This window comes from Delphinus delphis, chromosome 16, assembly GCF_949987515.2.
Source record: "Delphinus delphis chromosome 16, mDelDel1.2, whole genome shotgun sequence".
In the NCBI taxonomy this organism is placed as follows: domain Eukaryota; kingdom Metazoa; phylum Chordata; class Mammalia; order Artiodactyla; family Delphinidae; genus Delphinus; species Delphinus delphis.
Window position 1 is genome coordinate 45,676,755 of NC_082698.1, and position 19,509 is coordinate 45,696,263.

General features: G+C 37.9%; 1 protein-coding gene across 2 annotated transcripts in view; it reads left to right on the forward strand.

The window, feature by feature from the left end:
- Window positions 1-17: 17 nt before the first annotated feature.
- PARG (poly(ADP-ribose) glycohydrolase) overlaps window positions 18-19,509 on the forward strand; it is a 116,413-nt gene continuing 96,921 nt past the window's right edge. Inside the window, exons 1-7 of one of the 2 annotated variants that reach the window (XM_060034647.1) lie at window positions 18-81; window positions 6,506-6,572; window positions 7,188-8,168; window positions 9,061-9,244; window positions 14,390-14,512; window positions 14,646-14,729; window positions 19,292-19,366. In XM_060034647.1, the coding sequence (XP_059890630.1) occupies window positions 6,535-6,572; window positions 7,188-8,168; window positions 9,061-9,244; window positions 14,390-14,512; window positions 14,646-14,729; window positions 19,292-19,366 (1,485 nt within the window). In that variant the 5' untranslated portion in view covers window positions 18-81; window positions 6,506-6,534. Of the gene's footprint in view, window positions 511-6,505; window positions 6,573-7,187; window positions 8,169-9,060; window positions 9,245-14,389; window positions 14,513-14,645; window positions 14,730-19,291; window positions 19,367-19,509 lie in introns of both variants that reach the window. The other variant, XM_060034646.1, reaches the window with a different exon arrangement.

The following is a 19,509-nucleotide window of genomic DNA, read 5'->3' on the forward strand; positions in this document are numbered from 1 at the left end:
AAGCCGGAAGTGCCTGACGGCAGCTTTCCGGTGGTGGGAAAGTGAACGAAGCTAGAATCAAAGCGGCGCATCTTGAGGAAGGTGGGGTGCCTGTGGAAGAGGGAAGGCAGGCGACTGGATAGGGTCTGGCTCGGGAGGCCGGCAGAGCAGCAGCTGCAGAAGCAGGCAGAGGCAGAGAGGGCATGGTGTCGGGAGGCGCCGAGAAGGAGGCGCAGTCCGTCCCTCCCAGGGTTAGTGAATGAGGCTCTCCGCCCGGGCTAGCCCGGGGACTGTGCGCTGCGGGTCCCAGCATGAGTGCGGGCCCCGGCTGTGAGCCCTGCACCAAGCGACCCCGCTGGGGCGCCGCTGCAACTTCTCCGCCGGCCGCCTCGGACGCCCGGAGCTTCCCCGGCAGGCAGAGGCGCGTCCTCGATCCCAAGGACGCTCCGGTGCAGTTCAGGGTCCCGCCGTCCTCGTCAGGCTGCGTCCCGGGGCGGGCGGGATCGCACAGAGGCAGCGCCACCTCGCTTGGTACGTGGGGAAATAAAGCTCTTTGTCCTTCGCCTCGGCCCAAACCTCTTCTTGGTCTCTGAGGAGCCAGGGACTCCAGCACCGCCCCCCCCCCGCCCCTTTTCTGGTCTTGTGTGCACCGGTCTGAACTCTGAGGTCCCCTTGCTGAGCCACCAAGGCTACTAGTTGGAGAATGGGGCCAGATTTTTCCCGTGGCGATTGGTGGTGTGACAAACCCTGATGAGTAGTCACTCACAGGGAGGGAAGCGGTAGGATACTCCACTTGTTTGCTTTCTTCGGGTTTGACTGAGAAATTGCCTTAGTCGTTAAGGAGGTTTAATTGTGTATGTGACGCTTCAGCCTCTAGATGGAAAGAAAGCTGCAAAGAAAATCACAGCTTATCTCAATTTACATTCTAAGTCCCTGGGTGCAGAGCTATTATTCTTAGCTTGCATTATGCTTGTTTCTGGTGTACAGTGTTGAACAAAAGTAACTTGGTCTCTGTCTTCAGACCCTAAAATCTGTCAGGAGAGATAGACAATTAGGGAAGTTAACATAATAAAGGGTAATGGGTGTTCCAATTCTTGAAGGAACAGAGCGTTATGGTAGAAGTCAGGTGTACCTAATCCAGTTTGTGGGCTCAAAGATAATCTTCCAGCCAGAAGATAAGAACCTTATTCCGAGGACTGAAGAGTGATGAGTTAGCTAGATGAAGAGAAGTTAATGAAGTGATCTCAAAGTGCAGCTGATTCATATTGTCAGCAGGGGAGCGTAGTGCGAGATGAGGTTGCAGAGAGGTAGGCAAAGATCAGATCATACTGGGCAATGCTAAGGGTTTTGAACTTTATTTCTAAGGGCGATGTGAAACTATTAAAGGGTTTCAGTAGGGGAGTGACTTGATTGGATATATATTTTTAAATATGTGTATATTTATTTAAAAAAATATATTTTAAAGGTCCTTGTGGCTGGTGTGTGGAAAATGAAGAATAGATTGAAAGGGAGCAGAATCGCAGGCCCAAGATAGTTAAGGAGTTAGTCTAGATGGGAGATAATCATGGTTAATAGTTGGTTGCAGGCAGTAGGTAGGAGAGGGGAAAAGTGGATGGATTTAGGAGGGAATGGGTTATGTGGGTTTGTACCTCATAAGAAATATATCTGTGCTGGAAATACAGGTTTGGGAGTTATTGTCACATACACCATAATTGATAACGATGGTAGTAGATTAGATAGTATAAAGCATGTAGTGAAAATAAAGGCGACCTAGGACAGACACCACCGTGTAAGAGTAGACTGAAGAGAAGCAGCCAGAGAAGTAGGAGGAAAGCCTGCTTTTGTTGTGTCATGCAAGGACGGGAGCATTTCAAAAAGGATGTGTTGGTCAGCAGTATAAGAGAATGGGCACAGGTTAGGAAGTCCTCTGATGAATGGTGTACACTTAGTTCTCTCGGGACTTGGAGGCAATGAGGAGCAGACCTGAACTTAGTATTGAAGGATGAGCAGGATTTGCTGTATAAACCAAGGAACGAAAAAATTACATAGGCAGAGGGAGCAGCATGTGGCTTGACAGGAGACCAGAATGACAAGACTCAGCTGAGGCTGGGAAGGGGAGCAAGAGCTTATTTATGGACAAACTCAAGTGCCATTTCAAGGAGTTTGGACTTGATCTGTGGTTAATGGGGAGCCACTAAAAAGCTTGTAAGAAAAGGGATATCATTTGGTTAATATTTTAGAAAAGATGGCGTAGGCAGTGATCTTTGGACCTTTCTGACTGCAACCCACAGTATAAATTTCACCTGGTACACAGAGTAAGCAGTCTCTCTCTCTCTCTCTCTCTCTCTCTCTCTCTCTCTCTCTCTCTCTCTCTCTCTCTCTCAATAGGTCATATTTATAACAAATGTTTCATGAAATAATACTTTACTATGTGTGCTGCATTATCATGTTGTCTGTATTATTTCATTAAAAAATGTTGGTCATTTGTAGTTTGTGAAATGCTGGGTTAGAGAAAGTCAAGACTGTAGACAAGGAGAGCAGTTGCAGGAAACAAATGCAGTTGCCCAGTGAGTGATGTAACTGTTCTTTTAATATTGGTGCTATTTTGAAGATGAGGAGGAAGGGATGGGTTTAAGATTTAGGATGTAGATTTCAGAGAACTTGTTGAAGGAGAGTGGAGGGGAGGGCAACTAAGGGTGACCTCCAAGTACTGTATCTGACTTCTGTGACAGGCTAATTTGTGGTCCTATTAACTTTATCTGCATGTAAAGGAGAAGGAATGCGTTGGGGGTGCTGTCAGTCCTCACTAATTGGATCTCCTGATTTTTCGCAGAAGAGGGAGTGAATTAATACTTGGGCTGTACTTGTGCATGTGTGTAAATGTTTTCTGTATACCTGGCACAGGACACCAATTAACAAAATGTTCAAAATCTAAACTTGTGTCAAAATCTGTTGTTTGAGATTTTGGAATTCTTTTAGGAACTTGATATTTAAAATGTATATATATAGTTATCCTAGGAGAAGTGAGATAGGGAAATGGATATTCAGTATCTTTAAATTTTGTGTTATTTATCTTCCTGGGCATATTTCTTATACTGATTGAAATCTGCAAACCTGCATATAGGCAGAACTCAGCATGCTATTCACACTCTGATGGGGAATGGTTTATCCAGTTGTGTTACTGTAGGAGCTCCCCTTTTCTGCCTGTTATAACTACCTAGAGTTTCTCTCCTCGCTCCAGGGATGATCCGAGTGTAGGTCAGTGGTGGGTGGGTGGGAGGCTAGAGCTGCCTTGTCCCCCATCCCCCTTATCATTCTTTCAGCCTCAGTGCTGTCAAAAGCACCTTCAAACCTCTTTCCTCACCTCAAAACTTTCCCACTGTCCATTGCTCTTAGGTCTCACCACACCCTTCCTTCCCATGCCTTATCTTGCTGCTGCTGGAGGAAAGAGGCTTTTTGTGAAGGTCTGGGTGTTCCTTTAAATGCAGGTGAATTTTACTGCATTTTGTGCCTTTTGCCGGTATCTCTAGCACCTAATTGAATGATTTGCTAATTGAAATTTGCTGGTTACTGAGTGAGGTTACTTATGAGATTATGTAAATGGTGTGAAGTCAGAGTAAAGTTGGAGAACTACTGATCTCAGTGAAAAATGAGATTGGGTGAAATGTTGGTAGAGAATACATTTGTTGAGTTTCTGCTTTGTGAGACTGGTGCAATATTTTCTCTCATTGATCCACATAAGCCTTGGAAATAGGTATTGTTAACCCCATTTTGCAGGTGAAGAAATAAAGGCTTAAAGAAATGGAAGTACATGCTAGTAAGTGACTGAGCAAAGAGCTCAGCCCAGGATTTTGTTTGACTCCAGATCTCGTATCTATTGATATTTCATCACCTTCTATTGCCTCCCTTTTTGTTTGCTGTGATTACTTCTAGTTAAAAGAAATTCCCCAGAACCCAGGACACATCATTTTATGCTTACTTCAGGATTAAGAGGGGTACAACTGATACAGTCCTGTGATGTGTTGTGAAAGAAACCTTTTGAAGCCAGAAGTAGTGGTATTGGAAAGAGAAGTAGGCTGTCCTTTCTCTGGGGCCATCAGAAGGACTGAAGACCATTTTATTAGCAGGAAATGTCAGTTCCTCACCTCTTGCTTCTCCTCCTTCACCCTGTTCTCAGGCTTCAGGATTATGATAGGAAGCCTGAAGCTAGAGAGAGAACACATTCTCAGCATCAGAGCTGCAGGAGGGAGACCTCTCCTTCAACTGCACTGGAACACTCTTCCTAGTTTTTTAGGAAATGATGCATGCACTCTTTAGGTTCTGTAGACTTGTCATCATAGTGCCATGCTTCATGTGTGTTATAGGAACCTAGCCATTGCATACCATTGAATCTTTACATTTATGGAAAAAGGTATTTTAAATTCTACACTGACCCCAAAAATGAATTTTTTGGCTCATTGCTGATTTGTACTTTGAGGATTTTCTATACTTGCTGTGTTTAATATAAGGAAATTAAATAGAGAAGATGGAACTGTAGAAAAAGTCTCAGAACGAAGTGGATCATCGTCTTACTCCCTTGTGACTGAATCTAATTTTTTCTCTGAAGCCTGATTTGCTGCAGAAGTAGTAACTTAATAAAGTCACGAAAGTAGTGGTGTTTAACAAGAAATATCAAATGTATATATATTTTTTTGTGAAAGAAATGATTCTAAAAATGCTAATAAAAGATTTTGTGGAAAGTATAAATTATATGGCACTCAAATGCAGTGGTAAATAAATTGTTGATTTTCATATATTTGGGATGGTATCTCATGTTATGGTGTTTGAGGGGACATAGGTAAATAAGAGGAGTTTATGACCTAAGATACCTAGATTCTTACATTGCAATTTAGACAGTGGTTGAGAATGTTCAAGATTTTCTTATACTATAATATTATATACATGTAATCCATATGCAGTACATTAAATTTTGAAAGTATGCTTAAATTTCTAATGTTTATATAAATTGTGGCTTGAATTTATTTATGTTACATGTCCCTTACTGAACCATCAATTCTACTTTTGCTACTGTCTGCTGGTCATTTCTGTCTAGTTATCTTTCTGGCATTTCAAATTTAGTGTGTTCAGTATTGACCCAATCATATTTTTCCCCTAAATCCAGTTCTTTTATATTCTGCATTTCTGTTTAATGTTGTCATCATCTTTCAAGTCTCAAGCATTAAAGCTTAGTGTCACCTTTAACTTCTCCTATCATTGTGAAGTCTGTAATGACTCTCACTTCTCAACTTTTTATTGTGTCCTTACAAGGGCTATTTTTAGATCTTGACCAGTAGTTCTTCAACCTTGCTGATCATCAAAATCATTTTTTGAAAAAAAAATACAGATTCCAGCTTCCCTCATACCTCCATCATCACATATAGATTTTGATTCAGAAGGTCTAGGTGTGGCCCTTGGATCCATTTGTTGTCAGCCTCCTGATGATTCAGATGGTTTGGGAACCACTGACCTAGACCAATACCTTCCTCACTCGCTTCTACTGACAGGCTGTTCCTTTCTTGCCCCTTCACATCTGCCCTCCAGGCTATGTATCCTGCCTGACTTGGAGCCTCCTAGATTTGAACTCTGGCATTAACTCTGAGTGTGACTTTTGACACTTTTTTGTACCTCTCTTTGTGGATTATTCGGGGATCTCTATGGTATGGTCCTAGCTGACTTTTCAGCCATATTTTCTGTTGCTTTCTTTATATTTTTCTGCCGTTGGTTCCGTTGCTTCTGATTTTCCCTTTATGTGATGACATGTTTATTCTTCAAGACACAATTCAAGCACTACTTATCAGATGATCCCATTTACTTCAGTTCCCTAAAGTAGTCCTTTCCTCAGAAATATCTTAATTTCTTATCAGGATCTTTTTAATTTATTTTATTTTTAAATTTATTATTATTATTATTTTGGCCGTGCCGCACAGCTTGCAGGGTCTCAGTTCCCCGACCAGGGATTAAACCTGGGCCATGGCAGTGAAAACACCAAATCCTAATCACTAGACCACCAGGGAACTCCCTCAGCATCTCTTTTGATACTAATGATAAGAACTAATATTACTGAACATATATCAGATAGTGCCCTAAACACTTTGCAATGGTTATTATTTAATTTAAACCTCACAATAACCCCAGGAGAGATACTATTAATTTGCATGTTTACTAATAAGGAATCAGAGACACAGAGAAATGGCTCTTCACAAAGTCATATAGGAATCCAGTAGGAGAGCCAGGATTTGGATCTAGGTAATCTGATTTCAGAACATGTACTCTCATCCATTAGGCTATACCAATTCTTTTAGGGTCTGGTCACTTTCTCTTCTATGCCAAATGTATTATCTCCCATTGCCTGAGTGGGGAAGGAGTGATTAATCGTTGTTTAATCCACAGAACCTGTCATAATGCCTTACATGCATATATGCTGCTGTAGGTATTTTCTCTTTGAAGGTATGCATGCACATACATTAATTTTTTTTTTTTTTTACAGTTTTCAAACAGAAGACTATTACCAGTTGGATGGACACGAAAGGACTCAAGACAGCTGAATCAGAAAGGTAAAGAGCCATGCCTATATAGAGAAATGAATAACATGATATATGGATGTTTTATTGTGCTTCATGCTGTTTTCTCTTCTTTTTACTTTCTCATTTTTCTTTATCTACATTTCATTTAATAAATAATAATTTTTTAGAGTCTCCTATGTGCCAGGGATGGTCCAATATACTTGAGATACAGAGATGAAAGAGGAATAGTCTCTGTCTTTAAGATACTTAATAGTGTAGTGATGCTGACAGACACCAAAATACGTGATGATTACGTGGTGTGATCAATGCAACAGTAAAGATTTAAACAAGGTACAGTGGTGGTTAGCATATAAAACAGACAGTCAGCTTTACTTTTACAGGAAAGACTGCACAGGAGGTGAGTGAAGTTTAACACTGCACTGTGGCAGGTGTTTGCCAGGCACACAGTGGGGAAAGGGCATTATAGGCATATGTGCAAAGACATGGACCCATGAAAGAGCATGCTGTATGCTCAGGTAATCACAAGTAGTTTAATTAATGCTGTAACATTGTAGGAGTGTGTTCAGGTAAGTGATTTTTTTGCATCATAAATTCTTTCTGTTGTATCATAAGTTCTGTTGTATCATTCTTTCTATTCTTTTGTAGTTTGCATAGTAAAGAAAACAACAATACAAGAGAAGAATCCATGATGAGTTCTGTACAGAAAGATAACTTTTATCAACATAACATGGAAAAATTAGAAAATGTTTCTCAGCTAGGTTTTGATAAATCACCAGTTGAAAAAAGTACACAGTATTTGAACCAGCATCAGACTGCAGCTATCTGTAAGTGGCAAAAGGAAGGGAAACATTCAGAGCGACTTTTGGAAAGTGAACCTCCAATAGTAACTCTGGTACCAGAGCAGTTCAGTAATGCTAACATTGATCAGTCACCCCAAAATGATGATCACAGCGACACAAATAGTGAGGAGAGTAGAGATAATCAACAATTTTTGACACCTATAAAGCTTGCAAATGCAAAACAGACAACAGAAGATGAACAGGGTGTAGAAGCCAGAAGCCACCAGAAGTGCAGCAAGACTTGCCATCCCGCCGAAGACTGTGCAGGGTGTCAGCAGGAAGAGACAGACGTGGTGCCAGAGAGCCCCTTGTCAGATATCGGCTCTGAGGATGTTGGTACTGGACTGAAAAATGCCAACAAATTGAGTAGACAAGAAAGTAGCCTAGGAAATTCTCCTGCATTTGAGAAAGAAAGTGAACCCGAGTCACCAATGGATGTAGATAATTCCAAAAATAGTTGTCAGGACTCAGAAGCAGATGAAGAGACAAGTCCAGGTTTTGATGAACAGGAAGATAGTTCCGCCCAAACAGCAAATAAACCTTCAAGGTTCCAAGTAAGAGAAGCTGACACTGAATTGAGGAAATGGTCCTCTACTAAGGGAAGTGAGATTCGATTACATTTCCAATTTGAAGGAGAGAGTCGCGCTGGAATGAATGATTTAAATGTCAGACTACCTGGAAGTACTTCTAGCCTGAATGTAGAGGGCAGAAATTCTAAGCAACATGGGAAAAAGGATTCTAAAATCACAGATCATTTCATGAGAATGCCGAAAGCAGAGGACAAAAGGTAATTTTTGCCATCTAAGAGTATCTTCAGTAGTGTAACATGTTTAACAAAGGGGGTTTAACAAAGTTATGGTTTACACTGAAGCAAAGAAATAATTGTCTTTCTTGTTAACTATTTATACTAAATTTAAACCTAGGTTCAAAATGTTAAATTCTAAAAGTCCCAGAAACAGAAAACAAGAAGTAAATAAATAATCAGACTTTAGTTTCATGAACTTCCTTCTGAGATTTATGGGAATTATTAGAACATAAATATGATAGTAACTGCTGTTTTCTTAGGCCATTGTACATGCACCTTCTCTAATGCTGTAACAGGCAGGCAGGTGTTATTGTACTCACTTCACAAATGAGAAAATTGAGATTTGGGTTAGAGAATTCACTGAAATTATGTAACTTGTGGGTAGTAAAGCTGGGATTTAAATCCCGGTCTGATTACCAAAAAAATGTAAATGTAAAAATTTTATTTATGCAATTATCCCATATGATATCTTAAAGCCTACTCTGTAATTCTTGTGATCTTTATGGCAAGCGTGCCATAGTAAGTTCACTTCATTGCAAATTACTGTCTAGAGTCCTGAGAAGTAGCTGATACTGTGAATCATGACTCATTTGGCAGTGTATATATTTTTACACGTTCCCTTTTTTCAGAAGGTGGTTTACGTGTGTTTGGAAATTCCTTCCACAGACTATTGAAAATAAGCTCTCGGGTTTTACTGTAAACCTTATAAGGTATTTTTGTTGTTTTGTTTGGTTTTTTTTCTAAATACCAAGGAGAAAGAGCAAGTTTGGCACATTTTAAACAATAACGTTCTGGGTAAGTTTTTTCACTTGTGTATCTAAGTAAATTTAAACGGTAAGTGGTTTGTGACTGATTACATTTGTTTTGATCTTAGAAAAGAACAATGTGAAATCAAACATCAAAGAACAGAAAGGAAGATCCCTAAATACATTCCACCTCACCTTTCTCCAGATAAGAAATGGCTTGGAACTCCTATTGAGGAGATGAGAAGAATGCCAAGGTGTGGGGTCCGGCTGCCTCCCTTGAGACCGTCTGCCAATCACACAGTGACTATTCGGGTAGGTGTTACCTCTTACCTATAAAGAGAGAAGATGCTAAGTCTTAATTTATTCTGATACTTATAAATGTGAAAAACAGACCATAGCATAGAAAGTGCTTCTCTTTTCTGCATATATAAAGTACTGAGAATTCTACAGGATGGAGAAATATAACAATAGCTTACTTAACACGGTACTTAACAAATCCATAAGAGGAATCATTGTTAGCTGGTGAGAAAATTGAATTTTTCTGTATTTTTAAGAAAATTTATTGGATTAAAAAAAATTCAACTGACAATATTTATTGAGTACCCACTACATGTTAGGTACTAAAATTCAAAGTTGTATGTGGTTCAATATCCTCAAATCATTCTTCAGTTTTACCCTCTTTTCTGAGCTTTAGATTCTTCTAGACATCTCCCTCACTGTCCCACAGGTATCTCAAACTCAACATTTTTAAAACCTTATTTAAAAAAATTATGGTTATACATATACCATCTTAACCATTTTTAAGTGTACATTTCATTGGCATTCAGTCCATTCACAGTGTTGTGCAACCATTACCACTATTCATTTCCAGAAATTTTTCATCTTCCCACACAGAAACTCTGCCTACTAAACAATAACTTCCCATACCTAACTAACCCCTGGTAGCCTCTTTCACACTGTCCATGCGTTCTTTTTTTAAAATAACAACAACAACAACTTTATTGAGGTATATAAAATTAACCCATTTTAAGTACTCAATTCAGTGATATTTAGTTAATTTTTTAAAAATTTTTATTTATTTATTTTTGGCTGCATTGGGTCTTTGTTGCTTTGCGCGGGCTTTCTCTAGTTGCAGTGAGCGGGGGCTACTATTTGTTGTGGTGCTCAGGCTTCTCATTGCAGTGGCTTCTCTTGTTGCGGAGTACGGGCTCTAGGTGCGCGGGCTCTAGTAGTTGTGGCTCGTGGGCTCTAGAGCTCAGGCTCAGTAGTTTTGGTGCACGGGTTTAGTTGCTCCGTGGCACGTGGGATCTTCCCAGACCAGGGCTCGAACCCCTGTCCCTCCTGCATTGGCAGGCAGATTCTTAACCACTGTGCCACCAGGGAAGCCCATATTTAGTTAATTTACTGACTTAGGCAACCATCACCATAATCCAATTTTAGAAGATTTCTACCACTCATAGAACAGTTTTAAATATTCATCTCTTGGGAATTCTCTGGTGGTCCAGTGGTTAGGATGGTTAGGACTCAGCGCTTTCACCGCTGTGGGCCTGGGTTTTATCCCCGGTCAGGGAACTAAGATCCTACAAGCTGTGTGGCGTGGCCAAAACAAAAAACAAAGAAAACCCCATAGAGGATTAAATATTCATCCCATTTATTAGTCAGATGCTGTATTAGATTTCACAGGGGCTACTTAAAAAAAAATCCCGTTTCTTGTACATCTTAGTCTACATGTGATTAAATATTTTGAAGTATAGAATTTATTAACATAGTTAAGTAGCAGCAACATTGAGCAGGGTGGTGGGGTTGGACTGAGCTCCTAAAGATGAGCAGAAATTTCTGAGGTGGAGTTAATTTAGCAAGGCAAGGGAATTCCAGACAGATACATAATCTGTATAGGAAAAGGCTGTGTGGTTAAAAACTATTTGTTTTAGAAATGAAAAACAATTGGTTTGCTAGAACTGAGAATTTGGATGGGAAATGGTGAAAGAGAAGACTTGAAAAGTGGATTGGGTCCATATTGTAGAGGGCTTCAGGTGCCAGGAACTGGACTTGAGTCTGTAGGAATTGGAACTCATTAAAATGTCTGTGTAGACAATAGTTGTACTGTATGTATAGCAAGATTGATCAGACAGGTATAAGTAAGGAAAACTGAAGTGAGGATACATTGGAAACAGGGGAAGGTAATGTAAGAGCTCAGATAAGAGATGAAAAGTAAAGAAACAATAATTATCAAATTGTGCTGCATGGAAGTGGTTCGGGGTTCTTTTGAAATTGACTCTCGTTTCTTTTCTAAATTATACTTTTAGCTATGAAAAACCTGTAGTAAAAGAACTAACAAATGCGCTCAAATTTTAAAATGCTTAATACCATATTTTAACCAGCAGATTTTACCAGGAGAACTCATTTTTACGCAGATCATAGAATCAAGGTTCTCTTGCCACTGCTGTTTGAAGAATTTCCTTAAGCATCAAAATATCAGTTAAAAAAGGTTACCATTTGCAACTGTTCTGGTGTGTGAATAGGATTTTCTTAATACTGGATAAGAGATATAAATAGTAGGTTGATGTAAGCTTTAGCTGTCATCTCTAACTCCTGATTTCAGATTTTATAGTCCTTAAAGTAACCTCATTGCTATTGATGTTAGAATATGTAAAGTTACTGTAAAAATTATATTTATTTAAATAGCTTATGTTTAAATATAATGATTTTGTATCACATTTCTTAGGGAAAAAAGAGTTTTGCTATTTTAAAAAGTTTGAAAAAAAATAAGAAAAAAATTTTAAAAAGTTTGGAAATAACTGAGACAGGGTAATAACCATGGGAATAAAAAAGAATAAATGGTTGCATTGTTTTGAGGTAATATTGATAGGACATGGTGAATTCTTAACTATGGGTGATAAGGGAAAAGGAGGCATTGATAATGTGTGTAAAATTAAGAAAAGACTTGGATGACTGACAAGATGTTAATGGTGAAGATTTGGAGAAAAGGTTGATCGGGGGAAGTAAGTGATATTTTGACTTTTCCTGCTTCCTCTCTCCCACTACCCACAAAGAAAACCTGAAGCATCTTATACCATCATTACCTAATCTTTGTAACTACTGTTTGTTTATTGTTAGATATCCAACGAATTTATAAAAGTTTTATTTTATTACAAAAGTAATATAGGCTCAATGGGAAAAAAAAAAAGCAACTGTTATGTGAAAGTGTATACCTCAGAAAACCCAAGTGTCTCTCAGTCCTCTTCCCAGAGTTTAACAGTTTGGTGTATTTTCTTCTAGATCCTTTTTCCTGAATATGGTAATATGATATATGTATAATTAATAGTTAGTTATTAAATAGACAGTCCTTAATTACATTTCTGAGATGCCAGATATTAATAGTTACAGAATTTGAAGTAATAAAGTAAAGCTGATATTTAGCGTTAGAAATGTAAGGCAATCTGAAATTGCATGGATGGACATAATAGTGCTTGATTATCTGTAAACGCACACACACATTCACGCACCAACATGTACACACATAAGGCAAACACATGTAGGTGCATGCACTATGCACATGCACACACACATCCAAAGCATATCCTTATATATATGTTCTCCTATGTGTGAACCTCTCCTGGTACCTGTTTTTGTCACCTCAGATTACATGGAACATCTTTACAGAATCACTTTTGGGATCCTCATATGGAGGTGAAAATACTTTTGGCATGATTGGTGACTCAGCCACTTTTGACCATTCTTTATTCTTTCCTCCTTGAAATATTCTCATCCTTTGGATTCCTTGACACCATATAATCGTGATTTTCTTCCTACCTCCTTAAGCCACTTCTTATGTTCCTTTTAGCTTTTTTTCTATATGTGGCCCTTAAACGTCGTTGGAGTTCCTCAAAGCTTCTTCATAGGTCCTCTTCTCCTTCTCTCTCGGGGTAGTCTTATACACACTCATGGTTTTAATGGTTATCTATATAAATGGCCTATAAATTTATTTATCTTGGGTTGTAGACTTTTAATGAAGCTGCCTATTTGACAGCAGCTTTCCCTTTTCAAGGCTGTTCCGTTTTCTTGTTTCTTCCGCCTTTTCCTACTTCTTTTTATCCTTTGGAGTTGAGCTCAATTGCTACTTCCTCGAAGCCTTCCCTAAGCTTACCAGATAAGTTAAAATTGTCTAGAAAGGTTCTTATGACACTATGAACCTCTCATTTATAGCATCTTACAGTTGAAATTTTATATTTATTTATGTGATTATTTTATGATCTACAGTGAAATTCTGATTTATGCTATAGCATGGATGAACCTTGAAAACATTATGCTAAGTGGGAGGCTGGGCACAAAAGGTCACATTTTGTGTGATTCCATTTATATGAAATGTCCAGATTAGGCAAAATGTAAAGCTATTTTGTTGTAAAGTATCTTTTTCCTCAAACATTTACTTAATGCTCATTATAAGTTGCATGTGTATATATATGCATACATATACATGCATATACATATTACATATATGTGTACATTTACATATACAGTTGACCCTTGAACAACTCGAGGGTTAGGGGTGCCGACCCTCTGGGTAGTCCAAAATCCAAGTATAACTTTACAGTTGGCCCTCTATATCTGACGTTCCACATCCACACATTCAGTCAACTGCTGATTGTGTGGTACTGTAGTACGTATTCATTGAAAAAGATCGTTGTATAAGTGGACCCAAGCAGTTCAAACCTGTGTTGTTCAAGGGTCAACGGTATGTATGTAAACACGTATACCTATTAGAAACACACATGTCAGGCTCTGTTGTAAATATTCAAAATACAAAGTTAATATAATTACTATTCTCAAGAAATTTAGAGTCTAGTGGGAGAAGGGAAAAAAGTGTGCTCTAGTATGATCATGATCTAGTAAAACAAGAGAGAATACACTTACTGCCTATTAGAAAGTTTTTAAAGACTTCTTAGAGGAAATGAAGATTGAGCTGAGTCTTGAAGGTCAGAATAGATGTTTACCCAGATAGTGTTTGCAGTAAGAGAGAATGTTAAAAACTGGAATCATTAGAATCAAAGTATAGGCAGAGGGGAGCCATTATAGGATTAGAAGCTTGGGGATACTTTAGAAACATACTGTTATTCCCAAGTGGGGATAAGGGTTTTATGGGGGATGAATGTGTCTGGGAGTAGTTGGAGTTAGGGAGGGGGATAGAAAGCTGTTACCAGAAATTCAGGCAATGAATAATGAGGACCGGGGGTGGCGGTGGGGGCTGGATGGGATGAAGATAGAATGCCAAGGACATGGTGACTTGGAAACTGATTAACTGGAGGTAAGGAGTGGGAACAACTGAAAAAGACATGAGATTTCTTGCCTAGGAGCTGGTCTGTATTTTATAACATTTGCTTTGGCTGCTTTCTTTGGATTATTTTGTACAAGAGATATGCCTAGTTTTTATGCACTTACAGTTTTCTTGTATTTCAGGTAGATCTTCTGCGAGCAGGAGAAGTTCCTAAACCTTTCCCAACACATTTTAAAGATTTGTGGGACAACAAGCATGTTAAGATGCCTTGTTCAGAACAAAACTTGTACCCGGTGGAAGATGAGGTAAGAACAAAACTGAACAGAACTGATGTTCTTTTAGTCTCTGAAAGGTATTTTAATACTTGCTGTTTGACTTCTGATTCTACCATGTAAAGGAACTTGGAATAGTTTCCTCATGTTTTTCTTTTCCTTAAAGAATGGTGAGCGAACTGCAGGGAGCCGGTGGGAGCTCATTCAGACTGCACTTCTCAACAAATTCAGTCGACCCCAAAACCTGAAGGTGTGTTCTTTTGCTATTCTTGTCTCTTACATGTAGTTCTTAGAGGTGGGCCCATGGTGTCCTCCCTCAGAGACATTTTTTGGTCTTTAATAGACTCAGGTAACAGCATTATTTATATGGTAAGTGCTTGCTTTCTGAGGAACTCTCTTTAGAGACATTCTTGGTTTACACTCCATGACTAGGAAATGAGTAGAATTGAGAGTTGTAAATTACTTGCCTGGAGCCACACAGAATAATTTGGAGAACCAGGAATAAGACTTCTGTTTCTTGATTGCCCATCCAGTTTCCTTTGGTCCTGGCTTCTCTTTTATTTTGTTTTGGAATTATCATACTTCTGAAATGTCTTTAAAAGTAAATGAGGGAAGAATTATGACTTCACCATTGTTTGCCCGAAGGGAAGCTGAGTTTCCTAATGATTAAAGTATACATTAAGCATTGTACTTTTTATTGCTCTTTATATAGCTTCTAGCAGTTTCATAATTTATTAATCTTATATTTTGGCAATAATTCAATTTTTGCTTTAAAAAATATTTCGTTCAAGATTGTAAGGGCAACCATTAGATAGTTTTTTCTAATATTTAAAATATGAGTGAGAGTATATGTTTATTTTTGGCACTATAGCCTTATATAAACTTTTAAAGTTTTTGTAACTATAAACAGATTTTTTTATACTTCTGTGAAAATGGGTTTCATTTTATTTGAGAGACTTAATTTGTTGTATACAGTTTCTCAGGTTTAATACTGTTTTTTTCATTTATTTATTGTTAACGAGTCCAAGCTCACTCTTCTCGCCTTATGACAGGCAAATAAATCAGGAGATAGGTGTTGAGGCAAGGAATATAACTTTATTCGTAATTATTCGGAAAGCGGGCAGACCAAGAAGATGGCAGACTGACGTCTCCAAAAAAACCATCTTATGGGGGTTTGGATGTCAGTTTCTTTTATAGAACAGTGAAGGGGAGGAAATGAGGAAGTAAAGTAAAAAGGCCATAAGTTTTGCAAATATCCCCTGGAATGGCCAGCCCTGGGGAGGAGATGTGTTAATTTCTTCTTTCTGACAGAGATTCACAGGTGGACAGGGTCAGGATGCTTCCCTGAACAAAGGCACTTTGGTTTGACATTCAGGCAGAGGGGCACGGTTCCCTGAGCCAGCCATTATGGATAGACAGTATCCTTTTAGTGAACAAAAGCAGCTGGAAAGCAAAGGTTAAAGTAAAAGAAACAGGTAGTCAGATTTGGCTCTTCCTTGTTACGTACTTACAAGTTATTCTTAAACTTTCTATACCTTTCCTGTAGCTCCTTTTTTTTTCCTTAGCTCTTTTTTTCCTTAACATGAAAAATAGTGATAAGTTGTACTATAATATATTTTGAAAATTTTATTTCTTAGTGACAGTGTTTCTCAATCTTGTAATTACTTCTTTTAAATGGGAGGAATTCTCAGGGTCTCCCAGACTTTACTTATTGTTAATATTTTAATTACGTATGTACAAACGTAAAGCTAAATATAAACTCTTCATAGTATCCAGCTATATCAATTTGATGTTTTTCCATTTTAAGCATTATGACCCGTGATTTGAGTTGTGTTCATTATCACAGTCAAAACAATTTGTAATCAGCATTTCCTTTTTGCACAGATTTTTAAACACTGATCTGAGCCTTAAAATAGTATGCTGAGAAACTTAAAAAAAATACTGTATAAAGAAAACATTCTTTGTTTTGTATTTACTACTTTTTTTTTTTTTTAACCAATCACAAACAGTTGGTGGATGTTGGTAGAGGCAAAGATGGGATCCGTATGCAGAACATCAGCTTGTGAATAAGTATGATGGTGACCACTTTGGTCCAGGTTTTTATGACTTTGGCATTTCTATACTGCAGTGCATCTTAGGATCGCTCACTCTCTCCACCATTTTTATGTATTTGAAGCACCATCTTTCATTTCTACAGTGTGTTGTTTTTTGGCCTTTGTATTCATTCCCAAACCACAATTATATACTCATAAACACAAGCAGGCCAATCAAGAATACTATCCAGACTCCATTTGAAAAACACTGACTTAGGGCCTTTATGGCCTTACAAACAGGATTATTTAAGAATTTACATATTTTTTCTTTAAACACAAATGCAGAATAATCATAGTGTTCTAAATTACATTGCTGCTTGCCTCTGTTAGCAATTCCTTAGTGCGCCATGATTACCTTAGGAAGGGGTAATTGCTTTAATCTGAATTTCCCTTTCTTGTTTATTTTATGGTAGATTCAACAGAACAGTAATCCACCGAGATTTTCTTCTGTTTATGGTAATTGTTTCCTTTGCTGAAAGAACACTATGAGAGGGATGGGGAAACGTTAAATCCCTCTTATTGAATATAATAATATTTTTGCTGTTTTTATGCCATTTGATGTTGAATTAAGAGGGATTAGAGATGTTAAAAATGTAAAAAAGGAACAATGTCCTCAAAAGTTGATCTGCACTGTAATATTTCTATGAATAATGTGTCTGGTAGTTTGTAAAGAATGGACTTCTTTCTGCTTTAACTCATTGTGCTTATTATGAATTATGAACTGAAAAAAAGTTACTCAGCTAAGAATACTGTATAGAGTAGCATCCAGCTTTTCTGGTGATAGGAGATCTCATGGTGGACTACTTCTAAGACTTGAAGACTGAAGTAAAAGTAAATATTAGTTAGGAGTTAATGCTAATTACACAACTCCATTAAAGAATTAGAGCATAAATGCTATATAGAATGTTTTTCCTTACCAACTGAGGAATAACTTACATATAAGAAAGTACATCCTTTTAAAGAATGTAATTTGATGAGGTTTGACATTTGCATATACACTTGAAGCCCCCACTACAGTAAAGATACAGAACATTCCTGTCACCCTGCAAGGATTCTTCTTACTCATTTGCGGTCAGTTTCCTCTTTCTGTACTGGCCCCAGGCAACTATTGATCTGCTTCTTCTTTTTCCTTTTTTTTTAAACTATAGATCGGTTTACATTTTATATGAATGGAATCATGTATTATGTATGCTAGTGTGTCTGGCTTCTTGCACTTAGGTGAAGATCTTTGAGATTCATCCGTGTTGTTGAATGTATCAGTAGCTTTTTCCAGTATAAGCATTGTTTGTCCATTCACCCGTTGATAGACATTGCTATTTTTTTTAATAAATTTATTTATTTTTGGCTGCGTTGGGTCTTCGCTGCTGCACGCGGGCTTTCTCTAGTTGCGGCGAGTGGGGGCTATTCTTTCTTGCGGTGCATGGGCTTCTCATTGCGGTGGCTTCTTATGTTGCAGAGCACAGGCTCTAGGTGCGCGGGCTTCAGTAGTTGTGGCACGTGGGCTCAGTAGTTGTGGCTCGCAGGCCCTAGAGCGCAGGCTTAGTAGTTGTGGTGCGTGGGCTTAGTTGCTCTGCGGCATGTGGGATCTTCCCAGACCAGGGCTTGAACCCGTGCCCCCTGCATTGGCAGGCGGATTCTCAACCACTGCGCCACCAGGGAAGCCCCAAAACTTGGGTATCTTCTTATTCCAAATAGATAAAAGACATTTTGTTGGCTCATTATTTAACCTAGCTACTTGGTAATAATTTATGTGGCATGAAGTATTTTTCAGGAAGCTCTTTGGCAGAGTGTTAATTTTTAAAAACTTCATCAATTCTGAGGAAATTTGGAAGGTTTATAGTAATAATCTAACACAGTGTCTTTCAGACTTAATATGCCTTCAGTAAAAAAATTGGGGGGGGTGTATTACAGTCATAAATGTTTTTTATAAATTCTATGTATTTATTACTTTAGTAATTTAATATATATTATAAAAGATAATCAAAATAGAAATTTTAAAGGATGAGATAAAATATAATTGTAAATAATTGTTCTTTTTGCATAATTAATGGATTGTCATGCCTACCCCACTCTGGTAACTAGGAAGTACTGCCTGTTCAGACAGTTGAAAATTACACCAGCAGATGGCGCAATAGTCTAACTTTTTACAAAAATACGTAATTTACATGGACTAATGGGGAAAGATAACCATTTTTATGTAGCTTATAAAAATAGCTAATAGTAAAGGAGAAAAGACCATTTTAGGCTTTAAGCTAATGTTTCTCAGTCTTTTTTTCATTATTGCTCTCTTCCCCAGGAAGCCTTTTTAGATATTTTTTTCCTAATTTACTCTCCTAATGAAATCTTAATGCTGATGCGCAGTGTATCTGTACATGTAGTGTGACTCTGTTGAAGACCAAAAGTCACTATATTTACTTTTTTTATCCCTAAGATCCAATTTTTGTCCACTTGAATTATATCGCCTCTGTTTAGAGATCATGTTTTAGAGTAATTATGTTTTTCCCCGTTACTTGAGCTTTCTAATCTCATTTTTCTTAAGTGAATAATAAATTAGTATGTGCTCTTTTTGTTCATAGTTACTGACGTGTAGTAGCTAATGGTAGGAGAAGCTTGCCCAACATTAAGAAATATACTGGAAATAGTTCATAAAGGAGACAGGCTGTTCATAGATAATTTCACTTTACTATATCATGACATTTTGTTTATGCTTTTTCCCTAGGATGCTATTCTGAAATACAATGTGGCATATTCTAAGAAATGGGACTTTACAGCTTTGGTTGATTTCTGGGATAAGGTAGAAGTATGCTTATTTCTTAAACTATGAAACTAATATGACAACTTTAATGGAAAAGTTTGAGAAAAATATGCATAATTCTGTCACACTAACACCATTATCATCTTTTATTTTTGTGAGAAATATTTCCTGCTATTTTATAT